Source organism: Chelonia mydas, chromosome 3, assembly GCF_015237465.2.
Source record: "Chelonia mydas isolate rCheMyd1 chromosome 3, rCheMyd1.pri.v2, whole genome shotgun sequence".
NCBI lineage: Eukaryota > Metazoa > Chordata > Testudines > Cheloniidae > Chelonia > Chelonia mydas.
This window is the reverse complement of record NC_057851.1, coordinates 99,910,580-99,932,960: the sequence shown is the minus strand read 5'-3', so window position 1 is coordinate 99,932,960 and position 22,381 is coordinate 99,910,580. Positions and strand designations below refer to the sequence as shown.

General features: G+C 39.9%; 1 protein-coding gene across 17 annotated transcripts in view; it reads left to right on the top strand.

Annotated features, from left to right (window-relative positions):
• The window catches only part of AHI1 (Abelson helper integration site 1), a 177,518-nt gene that overhangs the window by 140,230 nt on the left and 14,907 nt on the right, over positions 1–22,381 (top strand). For 11 of the 17 annotated variants that reach the window (XM_037894837.2, XM_037894829.2, XM_037894831.2 and 8 more), the window contains 3 exons: positions 1,763–1,828; positions 3,718–3,880; positions 5,320–5,423. In XM_037894837.2, the coding sequence (XP_037750765.1) occupies positions 1,763–1,828; positions 3,718–3,880; positions 5,320–5,423 (333 nt within the window). The remainder of the gene's footprint in view (positions 1–1,762; positions 1,829–3,717; positions 3,881–5,319; positions 5,424–22,381) is intronic. The other 6 variants (XM_043542958.1, XM_043542959.1, XM_037894835.2 and 3 more) reach the window with 2 other exon arrangements.

Here is a 22,381-nt window from a genome sequence, read left to right as displayed (position 1 = left end):
AGTTACCTAAATAATATTATTAATAATCCTGATGAATCACTGTTGAGCAACAACTCCCACCCTCCAGGCTAAGCACACTGCCTGCAGAGTTCTCTCCGCTCAGAGAATGAAAGGTGAGGAATAGGCTGAAACCTGCATGGCTGTGTTAACTACCAGTATGCCATTTACAAGCCCTTTAAACTGTACTGTAATACAGATGTGGGGTGTTCAGAGCCTGTATATTTATCAGATGAGTCTTAAAGGTTAATCACTGTGTGTATACTTTACAAAAATTCAGTAGCACTTTGGTAGTAGGAATAGATATGCTAGTAAAATGTAAGAATGGACTGCAGCTATTTGCTTTGATACTTTATTAATGTATGGTTAATATGGTAAAAGCCATATTGAATATTATATATTATATCTCATAAATGAGCTGGAGATGAGTTTAGAGACGCTTAAGTTTCATGGTTACCAAATATACCTCTCCTAGATGAGTTAAGACTAGTAGTCATGTGAAAGTGCATTATACTTCTGCAGGGGCAGGAATGGAGGTCACTTGAGATTTCAGAGGAGACCACAAATTCTGCTCTCCTTGCTGCAGAGTGCTATAATGATGGTGCTTTGAAAAAGACGTGGTGAGGGCCTAATGGAAATAGTACTGGGAGAATAAAAGCAGCATCAAATTTAAGATGTGCATTCATTTGCTTGAAAAAAAAAGTTAAAATATCTTTTTTTAAGAGAGAAGGAAAGAGGAAAAAGTTATAGATGCCAAAAACATTTGAAGTGAGTGTGAGATGAAAGAAATAGAGGTTGAATGAGATTTCTCATAAGTTTTAAACTGGTTTATAATTTAGCACAATCTGCTGTGGGTGAAAATGTCACTTCCAAATGCCCATAGTTGATTCTCCCATTAAAATATCTTAGTCCCTTTCACACTGGTTATATGCTGGCGCATATGTGCACAATATTTGTTCTGAGTTGTAGTACGTACTTTTCAGCATGCAAAAAAATCCAGGAGAATCTGGTTTCTCCTTTAATAAATTAGGCAATTGACACCTTCGCTATTTCAGTAGCAAATGCCTTGTATCAGTTCAGTTACTCTGAGGGAGCTGCTTTCAGTATACTGGAGAAAAATAGTTTTGTCATAATTATTCAATTCTAAATCTACCGTCAGCAAATGCTTCTAAATTTGGAGAAACCTGCCAAAGGTTTGTAGTTTTGCTATTTGAATTACATCAAACTTTCCAGGTACTGGCACATCCAAGTTTGAGCACACTTGTAGCATTGCTAAAATGTTAGTGTTATTCCATTTATTTCAGTGAAAGGATAATGAATAATGGCAGCAAAGTGCTGTTAAGAACCAGCAGTGAAAAGGTTGATTGTTTCAAATCAGCCAAAAGTGAGCCATTATATTAAAAAAAAATCAGTTTGAGCATAATAAATCAGAGGTGAAATTCACTGCATCATCTCCATTGTGTAGTTTGTAAGGCAGGCAAGCTCAGAATGAGTCCTCATTAACAGCCTTTTTTCTTACCACAAGGAGTTGTCTTTAGTGGGGTGCATGTAGCAAAGGAGTTTTAATTAAATCTTCTCCTAAATACCTGTTAATCAATACTGCTAGGAATATTCTCCAACCTCACTTGTATTTTCCCTTGGGAAAACAAAAATTAATATTTATTACATTACACTGTTATGTTTACAGTATATGACAAGTGCTCATTTTGAAAACTATCCTTACCAAAATATTGCATGCTAATGTTAAAATAATTTCTTCTTTTAGAGTGATGACCTTCTGGTTACATCATGTGTGAGAGGAGCAAATAATTCTACACCAGTGCAAGAGAGAGTACGTATTATGCAATTGTTTATTGTTTCAATACCTGCAACACTGTATTTATAATTTTGGAAATATTAATCTACACCACCATCACTCTTCCTCCTCTGACCGTTTTGTAAATCTAGCCCTTTAAAAATGCCTGGAAACTAAACATTTTGGCTGAGGGACATGTTTTTGTTTGTTTGTTTTATCCAGAACAGATTTTTTTTGATTTCCTGAAAGTTTTTGGAATTTTGGGGTCTGGTTCAACCCAAATCATAATTTTTTTTTTCTGCCAGCGAACCAAAAAATCAGTTATTTGCCCAGCTGTAGTCCAGATATCCAGTAACTTCCACTTTTATTTTTAATCAGTGATTCCCTAATTTCCCTAAACCAATCACAATACAAAATACAATGGTACCTAAATTTTGATTTGCCTTGCTTTTCTTTTAAGATTGTTGCAAGTTTGTCATGTCATTAGATTTTTGTAATTTTTTTCAGATATTGAACATCCACTGAACATTTTACTATAAGACATTGCCAAAATACACAGCACTTTCTGGTCTGCCTTTCATTTTGTGCATTTTGTTGAATATTTACCTCAAGTTTATGTTCCTTTTACCTTAAGTGACCTATTGGTTTTCACAGTATTATCTCCAAGGAGTCCTTTCATTTCTCAATTAGTTGGTATTCTCAGAGCACCGCTTGCTGGATGTGATCGTGTAAGCTGCATCCATCTAAATTTTACACTGGCAGTGTTGGTTTTGATCATATTATTGTGTTTCCTGATTTGGAGAGGAGAGGAGAGGTATAATTGAGAGGGATGTATTCAGTTACTCAGTTTCTTTGGTCCTTTAGATATGTTAGTGGCAGCTAAGTGAAAGTTTGGATAGATTCCTGTCTAATAGTAGCTGAGCTGATCTTAATGCTTTGAGGCTGGCCAAATCACACAGTTCCACATTAAACTTACGATTATAGAAGCATCCCCTTTTCAATTTATTTAATATCCCTGGTCGCTGTTTGTGATATACGGGTATGCTTTGGTGGCAAAAATAGTTTATGTAAAATATAATATAATTATGTCTGGGGAGGGTGGAGATTCATATCTGTTCATACCTCCTCTATTGTTTTTACTCTTTTCTACTCTCTGTTGGCCAAAATGGGACAGAAATCACTCCCTGATCATATAGTTGTGGAAGCTAAATAAGAAATGATCCATGGTATTTTTATTTTCGGGGCAGTTGGAAAGGCTGTGATTGGTGGTTGTGTATTCTATGTATTATGAAAGGTGGGAGAAGCCTATTAAAATTTTTTCTAGTGGCAGTATTGATGTAGCATGTTTCAAAGGCAAATGGCTTTATTATGTAGATAATATGTGGACCCAATGTACAAATTGTTTATAACAGATATTTGTTTCAAAACAAAACGTTACAAATAAATGAAAGGATCAAAATAAAGCTTTATAATGAAATTGTTCCATTGGAGTTTTCCATCTAGTAAAACAGTCACATTGTTGAAGTATTTATTCAAACATATATGTTTGGTGCGCACACACACACAGAATTGGATCTGAAAGTGGTGTAACAATTCTGAGAAAGTGAATGTACTAAGGGTTGTGTTTTTTTTTTGTTTTTGTTTAACAAGTCAATTGCTTATAAAACTAGCAGCTGCTGTTTTGAAGCTAATCTTAGTGTATTGAATGTTCTTAACCATTTCTACAATCCCACAGTCCTTTATCTTGCTTCTCCTGCTGCGTTCCCACCACCCCTGATCCCATTAGCAAAAATTGAGACAGCCTCAGCTTTTACCAAAGTGCAGCTTTGGTTTCAGCTGCTTTTCTGCAAGAGGAAGTGAATGTTGGGCTTTTTTCTCTGTGGCACAGTTGTGATAAAGATGTGGTGGTCTTATCTCTCTTTTAGGTAGTGGCTCTTTATGACTACACAGCGCATCGATCAGATGAGCTAACCATCCATCGCAGTGACATTATCCAAGTGTTATACAAAGATAATGATAACTGGTGGTTTGGCAGCCTAGCAAATGGACAGCAAGGCTATTTTCCAGCTAATTATGTGGCTGGTGAAAGTAAGTTTACTGTTCTCTTCCTGGTATACCAGTATGGGTTTAACTGATGGTCCAAGATTTTACCATGCTATTCTGCTTTATTACTCTGAATACATATGTTTATACAATACACATGACATATCAAGAACTTACTGTGATGCAGAAACTATGTATAAAATAGCATGTTAACATGTAGTACTTTGTGCTTTTCAAAAGTATCAACACTGCAGTCTCATGTTCCAGTTCACACAGTATCTTTGCAGTTACCAACCACCTCCTTCCTCACTCACCGCCTCCTCCCCCCCCCGCACACAACCACCTGGTTCACATAGTATCTTGGCAGCTCTTTAGGGTTCCCACAGCGTCTAGTTCACAAGCATCTGAGACTTCCACTTGGTAATAGCTCCTGGACTCAGCCATCTCAGGCGCCTAAATATTAACTTACCTGTTGAAGTTATACAACTTTTCCCCACTCTGGTGGAGATGTTTCATTCCCCAATAATTCAGTTCCATTCTAAGGATTTAAAAGAGGAATGCCAGTTAAAACAGCAGTCCCAGGTACAAACTCTGAATTTGCCACTTTGTCCTAGCCATTAAAAACAACTTCTATAGAACACTGATGCAGCCTGAATCTCAAAACAAAACTAAACTAAAAGCTAATTGTAGAACATAGGGAGCAGCCTAGGGAGCCTCTCTGGCATAGTGATGCACACCGTGCTGCTAGAGGTTCTCTATCGGTTCAGAACTTTCCAATTATGGGATATCTGTCTATGTGCTGGAAGCATGGATTCAAGAGTAGAAATCCACTGGGATTATCTCTTCAGAGAATAAGAATTACAGTTATCTAATTTTCTTTTCTAAATAAGTGATGATACTGGTGTTTGGAACATAGAAATTCCCTAACCAGAATAGCCCAAAGGTTGATATCTGGGATCTAATCTTCAGCAGCAGCCTTTACTGCTTGGGAAAGGTGAAAAATAAATCTCAGAACAAACTTAGAGAGCTGTGCAAAATAACTTCAGGAGATCTGTCCTTACCTCATCTGGTGACCCTCTTTTATACTATTCGGTTGTATTATACATGACTAGCAGTGAGCATGGTACTTTTAGATAGCCTTTGAAATATAGTTGTTATGACCACACATGCTACTTTTTACTCATTTAAATGTCTAATCCTTTTTTAATATTTGCTGAGCATTTATGATTGTAGTGGTCATAACTATGCTAAAGTAAATAATCATGCTAAAGACTAGAGTTTACTGGAAAATTTTAATTAAAAAAGGAAAAGTTCTAATGAAAAAAATTGGTGAAAAATATTTTCTGACTGGTGAAGCTAATGTCTCAGTGTTAACTATATAATAATAATATCACTGCCATTCACATTTTTATTAACTGCATTCTTTATTACATAATTTTCATGACAAACATAATGGTGAATTGAATCATGTGTTATATTTTTAGCTGAATATGAAAAGGAACAGTCTTCTGGATTAGTACCAGATTCTACTCCTCTTCTACACAGTGAACAAACAGAAGCAGAAGTAAGATATCCAGTTCCACATGGGGTAATTATTTGAGAGGAGGGGACCATAAACTGTAGAATATGGATTTTAATTTTCCTGCCTTATTTGATAAAATACAGAACATTCAGAATCTTTCCCTAGGCAAACAACTGTGTTTTCAGATGATGTTCAATGCAAATTTGTTGCCTAGATCCAGTTACCTCCATGATTTGTCAATTAAATGCTGGGCCTGCTCCTGCTCTCTTTGAAGTCAATAACAAAGCATTATTGAAATGAATGACAAAGTTCCCATTTACTTCAAAGGGGGCAGGAACATAACCATAGGAAAATAGATATTGAAGCATGAGTATGAAGATGAATTTATAGAGAACTATCCCCCTTTGTTACTTTTTAGATATTGGCATTCAGCTTTTAGTCTTGGGCAACACAACATCCACAATGCATGTGTATATATATCTTCAAAATTGTACTCCTTGTTCTGTAAAATTTCTTATTTATCAAATGGCTTAGATAAAACCTATGATATAACTGGTGGAAGAAGTTTTCAATCCATGTAATAATTTCCTAATTAGCATACACGTTTGGTACCATAAAGCCTCTTCACCAAACAGAGCAATATGCCACATCCAAACCTTACTTGAGCAACAGACATTTTTATTCAAAAGGAGTTAAGTCCCTCCTCTCAGTCCCTGCTCCCTACAGGTGATATGGGGAGAGGAATCTTCACTAACTCGGCCTATTACATTACATGTCTAATTTGGGAGAGTGAAGGACAGAGATGCAGGGAAATCCATAAACAGAAGCAGAATACTGTTTCTTCTGGTCCCTTCCTCTTTCTGCAGGTTCATCGCATTTTCTTTGTTCCAAAGAAACCTATTTTCTATTTAAAATATTTAACACATATCTGAAATTTACATTTATAGAAGTAATTTTTAATCATTAAACCACTTTATAAGTAAAATAACTCTGTATTGTTCACCAGCCAATATATAGATATCCTACCATAGAGGTATGTTCAGGATCCTGCCTGTACCTATTAGATAAGCATTCCCAAGGTGTATGTTCAACTGGCAAGTTCTCATCATGTTGTGTATCATTGCCTATATATCCCACTCTCTATTATATGTTTGATTCGTTGTGGCATTCTTGTTTCCATGCTTTTGCACGATGGTAAGGCTTGACAAAGTGAATTCAGGGTGCAGGAATTAGAACAAAGGCACAAATACCTGTCCCAGCTCAAGGTAGAGAAAATGTATAAGAGGGGAAAGAAATACAGCACTGGTTTAGCACAGAGAAAAGATATGAGAGTATATGGGAAGGATACGTGTAAAGCAGACAGTGTGACTTTCGCATCACCATACAACGTAGATTAGAACCTTTTAATAAGTGATATTCTCATCCTCTGAAGAAAGGGTGAAAATTACAGTCTTAAACTATAGGATAATTTTTTAGCAAAAGTAAACATACATAATGAATAGTTTTCAGAGTAGCAGCCATGTTAGTCTGTATCCGCAAAAAGAAAAGGAGTACTTGTGGCACCTTAGAGACTAACAAATTTATTTGAGCAAAAGCTTTCGTGAGCTACAGCTCACTTCATCACAAAAGCTTCTGCTCAAATAAATTTGTTAGTCTCTAAGGTGCCACAAGTACTCCTTTTCTTTTTATAATGAATAGTGGAAACAAGTTTAATGAATATTAGTAAGAATTTTAAAATGATTTTTGAATTGAACATGTTTGTAACCCTCTTCTGTTTGCTTCCACAAATGTTCAGGTAATCAAACTTTACTAACAAATACTTATGAAAAAATAATTTTAACTTAGAAATTTCAAATATTTTTCCAAAATGAAGTTCAAATTTTGTTTGATTGTAAGATTCAAAATGTATACTGTATTGCTTAGTTAAATAAATCATCTAAACAAAGAAAATATCATGCAACTTATGTTACCAACATATTGCAAATTTTGAGGTTCAAATATTCACAAAGAGCTATTTGGAACCTCCTCGTGGAGAAATAACATTTCATGTAGGGGAAGAGAGAAGTGAAATCTAACAAATTATTTATTACAGATTATTCACTCAGCTCTGCTGAAGCCAACAATTATCATAAATCCACTTACTGAATACTTCTAATTATATTTTTGTAAAATTAATCACTATATTGACCAGAAATAATAATTTGAAATATTTCTGCTGCTGCTTTACTTCATAGCTGTTCCACTATAAGACTTTGTGAAAAATGCATAGCCAAAACAGTATTCCAAATGGTAAACAAATTAAATACAAATGTATACTCTCTTTTAAAGCATACTGGCACAAATATAGTAAAAGGTATTATATGACTGAATGGTGAGTAATTTCTGTTTATATAGTCTATAATAGTCTAGACTAGTGTGAATTTTCCCAATATCTGCATTATCATTTTGTTGCTTAATTACACCGATAGACATTTGAAAACCTTAGTCCATTCCCACTATCTTCTTATTCCAGATGTAGGTAGCTTAATCAGATCATCAGTGTTACCTTTAGAAATTCTGTTTATCAAAGACACACAGAAATTAGAAAGGGAAAAGATCTGTCATAGTTAGAGTTAATAAAGATTATTTTTGTGTTTGTCTTGAGATATTTTTTTTTATCCAGAGTAAATCTAATTAGATTATTGAATAACAACAACCTTTTGGTATAACAGTGAACATCAATCACAACCAATTTGTAACAAATAGCCAACTTGGTAAAGGAGCACTACCCACAGTCTGCAGGGTCATTTACTTCTTTTTAAGACCATATTGTTTAAAGGAAATCATTTTTATATCTTTCTATTAATTTCTTCTGTAGTAGTAGTTTCAGTAATATTTTAGGGGAAAATATTTGTGTGTGTGTGTTTAATCTTTAGATTCTACTCCAAAATTAAATTTACCAAGCATGTACTAATAATGAACGGGGCTTCATTGTGGACCATTCAATGTGCAGTGACTGTCAAAAAAAAAAATGTTAGTGTATACATATAAAGAATGGGATAAAAATACAGTATTGAGAATATTATACAACCATTATATACCTGATGCCCTCCCTGGAACATTGCATTCCATTCTGGTCATCCTGTCTCAAAAATGATACAGCAGAAAGAAAAGGCGTTCAGAGATTTAAAAAATGGTTAAATGGAGAAAATTATGAGTTAGGAGAGTGTGTAAACTATTCAGAAAGTTGTTTGCATTGTTGTTGTTGCCGTGTTGGTCCCAGGAATATTTGAGAGACAAGGCGTGTGAGGTAATATCTTTTATTGGACTAATCCGGTTGGTGAAAGAGACAAACTTTCGAGTTTACATAGAGCTCTTGTTTAGGTCTGAGCTCAGTGTAAGCTCAAAAGAGGTAAAAAAGGTAATAACATTGCTCTACTTCTACTCAAGATCCCCCCATTTATGTATTCAAGGATTTAATTAGGCCTTTTGACCACAGCGTCACTCTAGGCGAGCATATTCAGATGAGTATCTACCAAGTCCCCCAAATCTTTTTCAGAGTCACTCCTTCCCAGGATAGAGTCCCCCATCCTGTAAATATGGTCTAGACCATAATACCTCAGGACATCGGCCAACCACTAACTAGGGAATCTTAGAAAGAAATTTCCTTATGGGCAGGGTATGCTTTAACTGTTGTTCCTGGAGTTTTTTGCACTCTCCTCTGAAGCCTTTGGTAGTGACCACTGTCAGAGAGAGGATACTGGACTAGATTGTCCACAGCTTGATGTCCTGAACTAGTATGGAAATCCCGATATAATAGCAAGTACACAGCAGTTATTCTGGCTGCTACTTTTATTTTTTTCCCTAAACTTTCTAAAGAAGTCAATAAATATAGCATTTATTAGAGAAAATCAAATAGTGCCAATTATTTTTCATGGGAAATTGTGGGAAAAAAGTATTTTTAAATATCCTATGAATTTTACCCCAAAACAAATAAAAACAAAAAACTAACAAACAAAAAATTACCAACATTATGTGACATTTTTTGACATTTGACTATTTACTGAAATGTTTGTTACGCTTTGATTTTTTTTTCACTGAAAACTAGAAAAATATGATCAAAACTATTGGGGGGGGGCCCAAAAAACCACCTGAGACAAAAAATGTTTAGACAGAGTTTTGACCAACTCTACCATTTATGTGCTTTGTTATGCGCTTTTTGAGAAATGCTCAAATATATAAGGTTTCAGAGTAGCAGCCGTGTTAGTCTGTATTCGCAAAAAGAAAAGGAGGACTTGTGACACCTTAGAGACTAACCAATTTATTTGAGGATAAGCTTATGCTCTAAGGTGCCTCAAATATATAAGTTAATTCTGATTACAAGAATCGTGAATATGAGAGTTGTCATACGTGTGATTGTTCTCTGATATTTTTAAGTCCTAACTGACTGATGGCTGAACCTTCAAAAAAAAGCAGATGAAGATTAATGTGGTTTAGGTCACACAGGATTGCACATATGGCTAAACCCTTCAAAAAAAGATACTGTTGAGATGGTTTGGTTACAATCAGGACCAGCTCTAGGCACGAGCAAAGCAAGCACATGCTTGGGGCGGCACAATTCCAGCCATCCTTTTTTTTTTTTTTGGCTTGGACAGTTGCGCTCTCGGAGCTTGAGGCAGCAAATTTTTTGCTCGGGGCGGCAAAAAACCTAGAGCCGGCCCTGATTACAGTCATCAGTCTGAGCTCTAGACTTTCATATTGAACTAATACAACCACATCAGTGGCAAAGTATGTTACTTCTTAGAGACCACTTTGGGTCCTGCGAATACGGACCATTTTTTTGCAGTCTATGATCCACTAGTGTTTTTTGGGAGGGTATCATCACTTTCTACTATTCACTTTGTATATATAATATAACAACTTGATGCAAAACTTTGTTCTCCTGCCTTTTGAATTACTTAACTCCTGAGCCACAAAATTAGCTCATATTCATCTTTACTTACAACATACATCTAACTGCCAATATAAAATCCTATCAGAATCTTCGTGGCCTACAGTTACAGGGCTCTTTTTATCAAACAAAGTTTAAAATTTAGTTAGGAGCCCCTTTTGTTATAAGCACTTGTGAACTTGCTCTGTTCTTGGGGGAGGAGAGGGGCAGTACTAATCATTCTCTAAATCTATGTTAGTGTTATTCTGAAAGTTAATTATGTGAAGTTGACCAGAGCCTAGGATAAGCACTTTTTATGTTTATAAATCTAAATAAACATGAATAATACTCTTCCCTTCCCCACCACCAGAAGCAGGTATTGCTATCAACTCTCTAAGGCCCCAGTCTTGCAATTGAGTCCATCTGGGCTGACCCCTGAAGTCTCTGGGGCTCTTCATGGTGTAGGGTCCATCCTCCTGGGTGCATTTGCAGATAGGGCTTAGTGTATCAGGCCTCCTAACTGAGAGTGATTGGAAACATTATTCAAAACTATTTTGACATATTATGGCTAGAGTTTTTCACTGAATTTCATCAAAAATAGAATATAATCCTCCCTCCCTTGTGCCTTTTCTCAGCTGAACAAGGAAGTACCTCCATGACTTAACTTCATGGCCTTTCTAACATTCATCTTTAAACAGACAAAAGATTTGGAAGCTCATGGAAGTTGTTCATGCATTTTGAAGAGCCAAAGAAGAGGCTGAAGCCCCACAAAAATGTTATCCAATCAGATCAGAATGTGTTTCAATAATGCAAGGTCCAGCCTTGTCCAGTACTCTTAAAATTCTGTTCTTCTAGAAGCAATGCCTCCTCCTGGACTGAAAGAGACAGTGCTTCCCTAGAATAGATCTGCAAAGCTTCTGAGTGATCTTGCACACAGAGTACCACTAGACATTGTGTACGATAGACACACCTCAGCAAATCCAGTTCTTGACAGAATAGTTACATCTCTTGTTCTTGGGAAAATAATCATACTGTTTTCTGAAGGAAATTATACTAAGATCCATCCAGAGAGAACAGACATTTTTTGTTATCTGTAAATGGTATTTCTCTGATGGACAAGATAAGACCCTAACATTCGCCACCTTTTTGTTTTTGATCTGTTATGATGCTATTCAATTCTCTTGTCATGCTGAAATGTCTCTATTCAAAAGCAGCCACTGTTACGAACATTTAATTTGCACTTTTCCAGTTAGATTAACACAGAGTTCCACATCTCCACTGTGTTTGAAGCCCTGTGCTTTACTAGACATCCAAAATTGAACTGATAGTTTCAGAAATATATATGCCAGGGTAAGTCTAATTTTAAAACATCAGCTGTCTATAAAAGTAATTTTGGACCATACTACATCCCAATAAAGAGACCAGAGGGGCAAGAAAACTCCACAGGATTCACCTTACAGAGTTTCCTGCCAATTGTCCATTCAATGGGGAAGTGTTTGGAGGGGCCCAGAATGGGGAGAAATAAGGCAGAATTAGCAGGAAATGGTGACATGGACTCCTCCCAACCTTGTCTCCAAAACTCATGACAGCATTTTCCACAGGAGCCATCTACATGCTTCTAGGCAGGAAGAGTATATTGCCAGGGAGAGAAAAACTTCTTCCCCTTCCAAGTAGGCATGGAGGGATCTGCACTCAGAGGACTCCCACACACACTTAGATCTCTGGGAGATGTTCTAGGTCACAATCTGCAACTCATAAAACTTAAACTGTAGTTTAGGGGAGGAAGGGATTGTCTTATAATTGAGTATAGGTTTGTGAGCCAGGAGACCTAGGTCCTCTTATTTAAGTCTGTGTTACTGGCTTTCTGTGTGACCTTGGGAAAGTATCTTACTTCTGTTGCCCCATCTGCATTATTGGGACAAAAATACCTACCACAGAGATGTTACAAGGCCAATTAGATTGGAAGGCATTTTTGATCCTGGAATGGAAGGTGTTATAGAAGTGCAAAGTATTTTTTTATTATTATTCCATCATACTAGACTGGGGATGATCTTCATAAACCTGCTAGTGAACAAATGGCCACATCATTAAATTAAAAAGTAAATAAAAGGAATAAATACCCCTTTACAGTTGGTACTAATTGGCAGTTCTATTGGCAATCTCTGTCAAAAGGCAAAGGATTAAAAGGTCATGGAGACACTGGTTGAGGGAGGGCAGAATGAGGGAACTTGCTGTCTGTATCATATGGTATGTGTTCTGTGGATAGAAAAACTTCAGACACCCGTGTTAGCAATCTGACATCTAGAAAATCTCGGCCCCAGCAATTGCAAATTAGCCGTTTGATTGTTGGAATCTGGATTACCTTGAATCACTAATACTAAGTATGTTAGAATGTTGGACGCAATGAGTCTCAATTGACTTCAAGTTATGAACGAAAATTGCTTTTAATGGCCTATGACAAATGAAGGGAGTCCTTCTTATAGTCGGGGCTGGTAGCACCACCTATTATTAAAGTTGCCTAAAACTTCCCAATGAATTTAACAGGCAGCAGGTTTAAAACAAACATAAGCAAGTACTTCATCACACAACGCACAGTCAACCTGTGGAACTCGTTGCCAGGGGATGTTGTGAAGGCCAAAAGTATAACTGATTTCAAAAAAGAGTTAGATAAGTTAATGGAGCATAGGTACATCAATGGCTATTAGCCAAGATGGTCAGGAACACAATCCCATGCACTGGGTGTCCCTGAACCTCTGACTGCCAGACACTGGGACTAGAAAACAAGGGATGAATTACTCATAATTGCCCTGTTCTCTTTATTCCCTCTGAAGCATCTAGCACTGACAACTGTCAGAAGCCAGGATACTGAGGTAGATGGACAATTGGTCTAACCCAGTATAGCCATTATTATGTTCCCATTATAAGACCTTGTTTTCAGTTGTTTATGACTTTGCCAAACTTTAGCTGTTTGGGTTGAAATTTTCCAGGCTGGATGTCCTCTTCAGGCTGAAATTTTTTATTTATTTATTTTACTTCAGCTAGCACAGTTCAGTCATTTCTACCAACAAGGAGAACGAGGCTAAGGAAAAATATATTATTTTGCCCATGTTAAAAATTGCTTAGTAGAGACTTGCTAGAGCTTAACAGCTAAAACCTCAGATGATTCCATCTTCACTGAGTTTGCTTGAGACGCTCACAGCTCCTAGTGCTGACCAGACTATGCATGCACTATCCCCACAGAGCAACAGAGAATATACTCCAGCCCAGGGCTGTGGAGGCTTAGAAGGACTTTCCCCGTAATGGCTGCTCCCAGCGGCTCTGACCTATGGTGGAGTTGAGCACTGGAACTGAAAAGCATCCTGTGCTCTCGGTGACCCTCTGCTGGCACGTAGGCCATGAGAAAAAGAAAACTGTCTGATGCAAATGAAAAGGGGACAAAAGCCAAACTGTGGGGAGGGAGGAAATAGTTTGGGACAAGAAGTCTGATAAGATTGGGATAGAATCAGAGGGTTAGAAGGGACAACAAGGGTTTCTAATCCAACCCCCTGCCAAGATACAGGATTTGTTGTGTCTGAACCATCCAAGACAGATGGCTATCCAGCCTCCTTTTGAAAACCTCCAGTGAAGGAGTTTCCACAACCTCCCAAGGCAGTCTGTTCCATTGTCCTACTGTTCTTACAGTTAGGAAGTTTTTCCTAATCTAGATCTGCTATGCTGTAGTTTGAGCCCATTGCCCCTTGTCCTGCCCTCTGTGGCAAGAGAGAACAACTTTTTTCCATCTTTTTATGGCAGTCTTTCAAGTATTTGGAAACTGCTATCAATTTCCTCTTTTCCAAATGAAACATACCCAGTTCTTCTTTGAGTGATTGTTCACGTCCATTCCAATTAGGTGTGTGCGTGCAGTGTGCACGGACGTCGGAAACTTTTTCCCTTAGCAGCTCCCGTCGGGACAGCGGGGGAGCCCCCTAGAGTGGCGCCCTCATGGCGGTGTATATATTACCCTGCCAGCCCAACCCCCCCTCAGTTCCTTCTTACCATCCATGGTGGCGTTGGAACGTTCTCTCCCTCGTACATAGTTATCAGTTAATTATCAGTAGTTTAGAAATCCTTTGTTTCAGGTGTCTGGAAGCTACTTCCAGCACCAGCCTTGGGCTGGGCATGCTGCAAGCTCAGGGTTTTAAAGCTTGCGGCACATGCCGCAAGTCTGCCCAACAGTGACCCCCCTGACTCCTGCCTCCAGTGTCTGGGAGAGTCTCACCAAGCTGAGCGCTGCAAGATCTGCAAGGCCTTTAAGCCATGCACCAATAAAGAGAGAGACTTTCGCCTTTCATTCAGCTCGTAGCATCCTACCTCCCAGGAGTGCAGAACGAGCTTGCAGATTGCCTCAGCAGGTCTTACCACATGCACAAGTGATCAATCAGGTCAGACATCATACAGTCAGTCTTCCAGAAGTGGGGTTGTCCCCAGCTAGACCTCTTCGCCACCAAGAGCAACAGTCAGTGCCCTCAGTTCTGCTCTTTCCAAAACCACAGTCTGGGTTCAGTCGCCGATGCATTCTTAATACCATGGGGCGGGAGTCTGAAATATGCCTTCCCTCCGATCCCGCTTGTCCACCGGGTCCTCTTCAAAATTCACAGAGACAGGGCGACGTAATCATGATCGCCCCGTCTTGGCACCGTCAGCATTGGTTTACAACCCTTATAGAGTTGTCTCTGGAGGCCCCGATTGCACTGCCCATCCACCGAGACCTGATCACACAGGACCACGGGCGCCTCCTTCACCTGAACCTGCAATCCCTGCACCTCATGGTGTGGAAACTGTGTGGCTAAATTCCACGGAAAGATAGTGCTTTTAGTCTGTGAGGCACATTCTCCTCAGCACTAGGAAACCTTCCACTAGGGCGACCTACCTGGCGAAATGGAAAAGATTTTCCTGTTGGTGTGAACCCAAGCGCCTTCAACCACTCCAGGCTACCATCCCAATTATTCTAGAATACCTCCTGCACCTTAAACATCAAGGTCTAGCCCCTTCCTCCAACAGAGTACAGCTGGCAGCCATTTCAGCTTTCTATCCAGGGGACTCTGGGCTCTCGGTGTTTTCTAATCCCATAGTGGGGCTATTCCTCAAAGGTTTGGAAAGGGTGTTCCTGTATTCTCGCCCCCGTTTCCCAACCTGGAACTTGAACTTGGTCCTCTCCAAACTCATGAGCCCACCATTTGAGCCGCTGGCCTCTTGCTCCCTCCTCTACCTTTCTTGGAAGGTGGTGTTCCTGGTGGCCATTACATCAGCGAGGAGGGTGTCCGAGCTGAGGGCCCTCAGCTCTGAACCACCTTACAGAGTGTTTGATAAGGACAAGGTGCAGCATAGACCTCACCCTAAATTTCTCCCCAAGGTGGTCTCCCAATTCCACATGGGTCAGGACATTTGCTTACTGGTGTTCTTTCCAAAACCCCACACGAACCCGAGACACCGCAGCCTACACATCCTGGATGTCTGGAGAGCCCTGGCATTCTACATAAAGCAAACAAAACCTTTCCTCAAGTCGACCCAATTGTTTGTCGCCATAGCCAACAGAATGAAGGGTCTTCCTGTTTCGTCCTGGATCACAGACTGCATTCATACGTGCTATGAGTTGGCCAAGATTCCAGCCCCAGCAATCATGGCCCATTCAACCAGACCACAGGCATCTTCGACAGCCTTTCTGGCTCAGGTCCCTATCCACGAGATCTGCAAAGCTGCCACCTGGTCTTCAGTACACACATTTACAGCCCACTATGCTGTTAACCAACAGGCCGCGGATGATGCGGCCGTCGGCAGAGCTGTTCTCCATTCATTCCATGACTCCTACCCTCCTCCTATGGTAAGCTTGGAAGTCACCTAATTGGAATGGACGTGAACAAACACTCGAAGAAAAGACGGTTACCTATCTTTTCGTAACTGTTGTTCGAGATGTGTTGTTCACGTCCATTACAATACCCACCCCCCTTCCCCTCTGTTGGAGTCAACGGCAAAAAGGAACCAAGGGCGGGGGTTGGGCCAGCAGGGTAATATATACACTGCCATGAGGGAGCCACTCTAGGGGGCTCCCCTGCCGTCCAGAGGGGAGCTGCTAAGGGGAAAAGTTTCCAATGTTTGTGCACGCGGCACGCGCGCACCTAATTGTAATGGACGTGAACAACGCATCTCAAAGAACAACAGTTACGAAAAGGTCGGTAACAGTCTTTTCCTTCAGCCTTTGCTCATATGACTTGTATTCCATCCTTTTGATCATCTTTGTTGTTCACCTCCTTTCCAGTTTCTCCACATCCTTTCTATACACTGCTGACCAAAACTGGACACAATAATTCATTTGAGGTCTAACCAGCACTGAGTAGAGTGGTATTATCACCTCCCTTTACTTGCATGCTAGACCTCTGTTAATGCACCATAAAATTGCATTTGCTTTTTTTGCAACAGCATCGCATTGCTAACTCATGTTGAGGTTGTGATCCACCACAACTCCCAGATCGTTCTCAGCAATGCTGCTGCCAAGCCAGTTATCCCGCATTCTGTATTTGTGCATTTGATTTTTCTCCCCTAAGTGTAGCACCCTACATTTGTGTGTGTTGAATTTCATTTTGTTGTCTATAGCCCAGTTCTCCAACTTATCAAGATCCCTCTGAACTTTAGCTCTCTCCTCAAAAGTGTTGACAACTCTCCTAGCTTTCAGAGTGGTAGCCGTGTTAGTCTGTATCAGCAAAAACAACGAGGAGTCCTTGTGGCACCTTAGAGACTAACAAATGCCCAAATAAGTTTGTTAGTCTCTAAGGTGCCACAAGGACTCCTCGTTGTTTCTCCTAGCTTTGTGTCATCAGGAAATTTGATCAGTAGGGGTCTGGCCTGCATTCCATGTTCCCAGATGATTGGGGGAGAGAAACAGTGATTTAGATTCGGGGCAGTGGACTGGGAGCTGGAGGATCAACTGGGACTGGCTGGGCAAAGAGACTGTGAGCCAAGGGGGGAGCAGCTGGGACTGGAAGCTGTGTTAGGGGAGACTGGGAGCTAGTGAAGGAAATGGGGGTAGGACCAGGAGCTATTTGGCTTTTGGGGGGGATAGGAGGAACACTGATGCCAGATGAGGAGATTAGAGTAGGTTCTGGGGAGAGGTGAAGACTGGGACTAGGAACCAGTTGTGGGAAGGAGAATCTGACAAGGAGCTGTAGTATAGGGGCAGAACTGTCACAGACCGGGCAAAGAGACTGAGACATGGAGTCAGGGCAGGGGAAAATCTGAGATTAGATGAGGAGCCCAGGAAGGAAGACTGGGTCTGGAAGCCAATAGTGGGAGAGGAAACACAGATTGGATGAGGAGCCAAGAGGGGGGAAATGGGTCTGCTGGGCAAGGAGACTTGCACTGGGGTGGCATGAGAGGCCTGAGTAGTGGAGAGTGGGACAAGGTGCCAGGTATGGAGAAGAGAGACTTGGGACAAGGACAGGTTGGAGGGGATGGGACAGAAGAGATCAAGCTTCGGGGAAACAGGCAGAAGAATGTGTGCCCCCTAGTGGATGTTCCCCTACAGATCCTGGAATGGAACCCAAGCTCCCTGAGTCTGTCTTCCTCTACTCTCAGCAACTATCTGTGAAACCCATTGGCAAAATGTGTGTCTTATCCCTCTCTAGTGCTGATCCCCATAAAAGATGACACCGTAGTGCTGCTATCAGTTACACCCTTAGCTGAAGCGGCAGAAGCCTTTGCTGTGTATCTAAATGTCCCAACCCTGCTGATGAACTACAGGGGTATTATGATACCATATGATGGAATTTGTTTTTCAGTTTGTGTACATACTCATATTGGTAGCCCATGCCATGTTCCATGCTGCCACATCTTCACTGCTATTTTTTACTTCCGCACACCAACACAGAAGCTCATTAATTTCTCATGAACAACAGGGAGACTGATTACAGATTAGCTGTAGCTCACGAAAGCCTATGCTCAAATAAATTTGTTGGTCTCTAAGGTGCCACAAGTACTCCTTTTCTTTTTGCGGATACAGACTAACATGGCTGCTACTCTGAAACCTGTCAGTTTTGAAAGCATTTTGTGGTGACAGTAATAAGATCTTTAATTACATGAGGTTAGTTTGACCTCAGTTGTATGCAAGGTATTGGAACAAATTTTGAAAGAGAAAATAGTTAAGAACATACCAGTATGTGGGATAAAATATCAAATGGTTTTACAAAAGGTAGATCATGACAAGCCAGCCTGATCTCTTTCTTTGAGAAGATGGATTGATTTTTATTTTATTTTTTTTAGACAAAAGCAATGCAGTAGATCTAATCTACCTTAATTTCAGTAAGGCATTTGATATAGTTCCACATAGGAAATTATTCGTTAAATTGGAGAAGATGAGGATTAATATATGAATCAAGAGGTGGGTAAGGAACTGGTTAAAGAGAGACTACAACGAGTCATACTGAAAGGTGAACTGTCAGACTGGAGGGAGGTTATTAGAAGAGCTCCTCAATGATCAGTCTTAGGACCAATCTTATTTAACATTTTCATTAATTAATGTTGGCACAAAAAGTGGGAGTGTACTAATAAAATTTGCAGATGGTACAAAGTTGGGAGGTATTGCCAATGTGGAGGAGAAATGGAATATCACAAGCAGATTTGAATGACCAAAAAACTGGAGTAATAGAAATGGGATGAACTTTTATAGTGCAAAGTGAAAGGTCATGCAGGTGGGGATTGACAAGAATTTTTCCTATAAGCTGGGGATGACTCGGTTGGAGGCGACAGAGGAGGAGAAAGACCTGGGTGTTTTGGTTGATCACAGGATGACTGAGCCACCGATGTGATGCAGCCATGAAAAAGGCTAATGCAATTGTAGGATGCATCAGGTGAGGTATTGCCAGTTAAGATAGGAAAGTGTTATTACCGTTGTACAAGACACTGGTGAGACCTTTGGTATAATTACATTGCTCAGGGGTGTGAAAAATCCACACCCCTGAGTGACATAATTATGCCGACCGTAACTCCCCATGTAGATAGTGCTAGGTCGTTGGGAGAGCTTCTCCAGCTGACATAGCTACCACCTCCTGTGAAGGTGGAGTATTAAGCCAACAAGGGAGCTCTCTCCTGTCGGCTTAGACTGTCTTTACCAGATGTACTACAGCACCGCAGCTGCACTGATGTAAATTTGTAGTGTAAACTTGCCCTAAGAAAGGCAAATTCAAACTGGAACACGTGCAGAGAAGGGCTACTAGGGTGATCAGAGGAATGGAAAACCTACCTTAGGGGACTTAAGGAGCTTGGCTTGTTTAGCCTAACAAAACGAAGGCTGAGGGGAGATATGATTGCTCTCTATAAATACATCAGAGGGATAAATACCAGGGAGGGAGAGGAGTTATTTAAGTTAAGCACCAATGTTGGCACAATAACCAATGGATGTAAATTCACCATCAACAACGTTTGGCCTGAAATTAGATGGAGGTTTCTAACCATCAGAGGAGTGAAGTTCTGGAACAGCCTTCCATGCGGAGCAGTGAGGGCAAAAAATCTAACTTGTTTCAAGACTGAGCTTGATAAATTTATGGAAGGGATTATATGATGACACTGCCTACAATGGCTGGTGGCTGATCTGCTACTGCTAGTAACAAATATCCTCAACAGCCAAATATGGGACAGTAGATGGTGAGGACTTTGAGTAACAACAGACAGTTCATTCCCACGTGTCTGGCTGGTGGGTCTTGTTGACATGCCCAAGGTCCACAATATTTGGGGCTGGGTTTCCCCTGGTCAGATTGGCAGTGGCCCTGGGTTCTTCTGGGTTTTGGGTTTTTTTTGGTCTCCTTCTGCAGCATGGGACATGGGTCACTTGCAGGTTTAAACTAGAATAATGGTGGATTCTTTGTAACTTGAAGTCTTTAAATCATGATTTGAGGACTTCAGTTACTCAGCCAGAGGTTATGGATCTATTACAGGAGTGAATGGGTGAGGTTCTGTGGTCTGCAATGTGCAGGAGGTCAGACTAGGTAATCACAGAAGTCCCTTCTGGCCTTACAGTCTATGAGCCTGTACTATTTTTTCCACACGACTCCAGCCATATTTACTGCACAGGATGGATGTGCCCTGGAGATGGATGTTGTCTGTGAGCCCTGTATTCATTTATTTCAGAAGTTGGAAGATGTATAACAAATGGGGCAGAGTATTGCAGAAAGAAGAAAGATGGTCTTATGTTTAAGGCAGTAAAATGCTGCCCTGGGAGAACTGGGTTCTATCCCTGCCTCTGCCAGAGTCCCTTTGTGATGCTAAGCAAGTCACTTAAACCAAACTTTCCAATGGATGTTCACTCAATGCATGTTCCTTATTTTCTGGGCGCCTGACTTGAGGCTCCAGGGTCTGATTTGCAGACATGCTGAGCACTCACAATTGCAACTGAAATCAACGGGAGCTCTGCTTGAATATATAAAGTGCTATATAACAGTAACATCTCTGAAAAATTAGGTCATAGACATCTCAAATTGGGCACCCAAAATTATTGGATACTTTTGATACTTTAATCTCCCTGTGCCCCAGCGCCCATCTGTAAAATGGGGACACCACCATCTCATCTCAAGGGGTTTGGTGAAGATGAATAAATTAATGTTTATGAAGCACTTGGATCGTATAGTGATGACAACCATAGAAAAGCCAATGAGGAAATTAATCATTCTGACTTTATAGCAGGCTTTGAATAAAATGCAGTAAATAAGGCCTAAGGCCACATATTGAACAATGAGGATAAAACAAAATGTTGAATAGCTGCTTATTAAGTGAGCACTGCCCAGCCTATGCACTGAATGAGGCAGGGATCCTGTTGGAAAATATCGTATGTGAACATGTAATGAAAAACTACCCGAATGCATATGCACAAGGGGGCGGAATTAAGACCTTCATTCTAGCATTTCCTAACCTTTGAGTACTTGACTTTACAACCTTAATACTGTTCACTATTATTTCTAGAAGAAAACTTAGAAGTATCTTATTGGAATTGTCTGTGATAAGGAGAAGGCTTTAATTAATTATTGATGCTTCCCCCTTGTTTCTATAAGAAGAATAAAAAATAGCTTATTCCTTAGACAAGTTTTCATTATGTGCTTCCTCTGCATGGCCAATAACTTCCTTTCTAAAACAGGAACTGTTCTAGTGTTACATTCCATTTAGAATTTCTGAGATTCTGTAAACAAATCCAGGATCACTCCACTGACAAGTTGGAGTATCTGAGTTTATTTGCATATCCCATCATTATAATCTTTACTAACATGGGATTTATTTGTTTTCTTTGTATCATCAGCTGGTCCTCACCAGCACAGAACCCTTTTAATTCCCCAGGAACGACAGGAAGATCACTCGCGTGCAGATTACTCAGCTTTTAAGTTTAACAAAAATGTGATTTTTAAAAATATGAAGAATACTGTATCAGACAGAAGTATGATAGAGCGTCACTAATCAATACCCGGGGGAAAGGCCCACTGTAGATTGGTGAAGCTTTATACTAGAGAGTTTTAAGTTTGGGGAAGAGACATCAACATTGAGGGCTAATTAGAATTAATATATATTTATAATGTATTTCAGGGAGTGACCGGAGGTGATGTGTGTGTTGCCCCATGTCTCATGGAGAACTAGATATTACTCGCACTAATCATGACTCTGGCAGAACCTCATTTGGCTGTGTTTCATTCTGAAAAACTCAACAATCCATTTCTGGACTAGGTTCGCATTTTGCTGCAGTGCAGTTTAGTTAGGTTCTCCTGTCTTGTAGAGTGACATGTTTGATTGCAATATTAACAGAGTTAGGAGAGAGATTCCGTTATTAAAGATTGTTGTCTGTATTTTCCTTTTTTGAAAATATGGAAGATGAAAAGCCTTAACTTCTTTCATGTGAGAAACTCCAAGAGAGTGACTTGGCCCAGTTCTGACTACAAGAAAAGGGAGTGTAAAAAGGAAAAAATAAACATCAGGAGGGTGTGAACATTGAAAAATGTAGTAATCACTCATAGTTGCACTCCCTTTAATGCACTCCATTGTATATCGTTATCAGACAGTGACAGTATGTTTCCTTCTTTTGTGTGCAGTCCCAAATTTTATATTATGT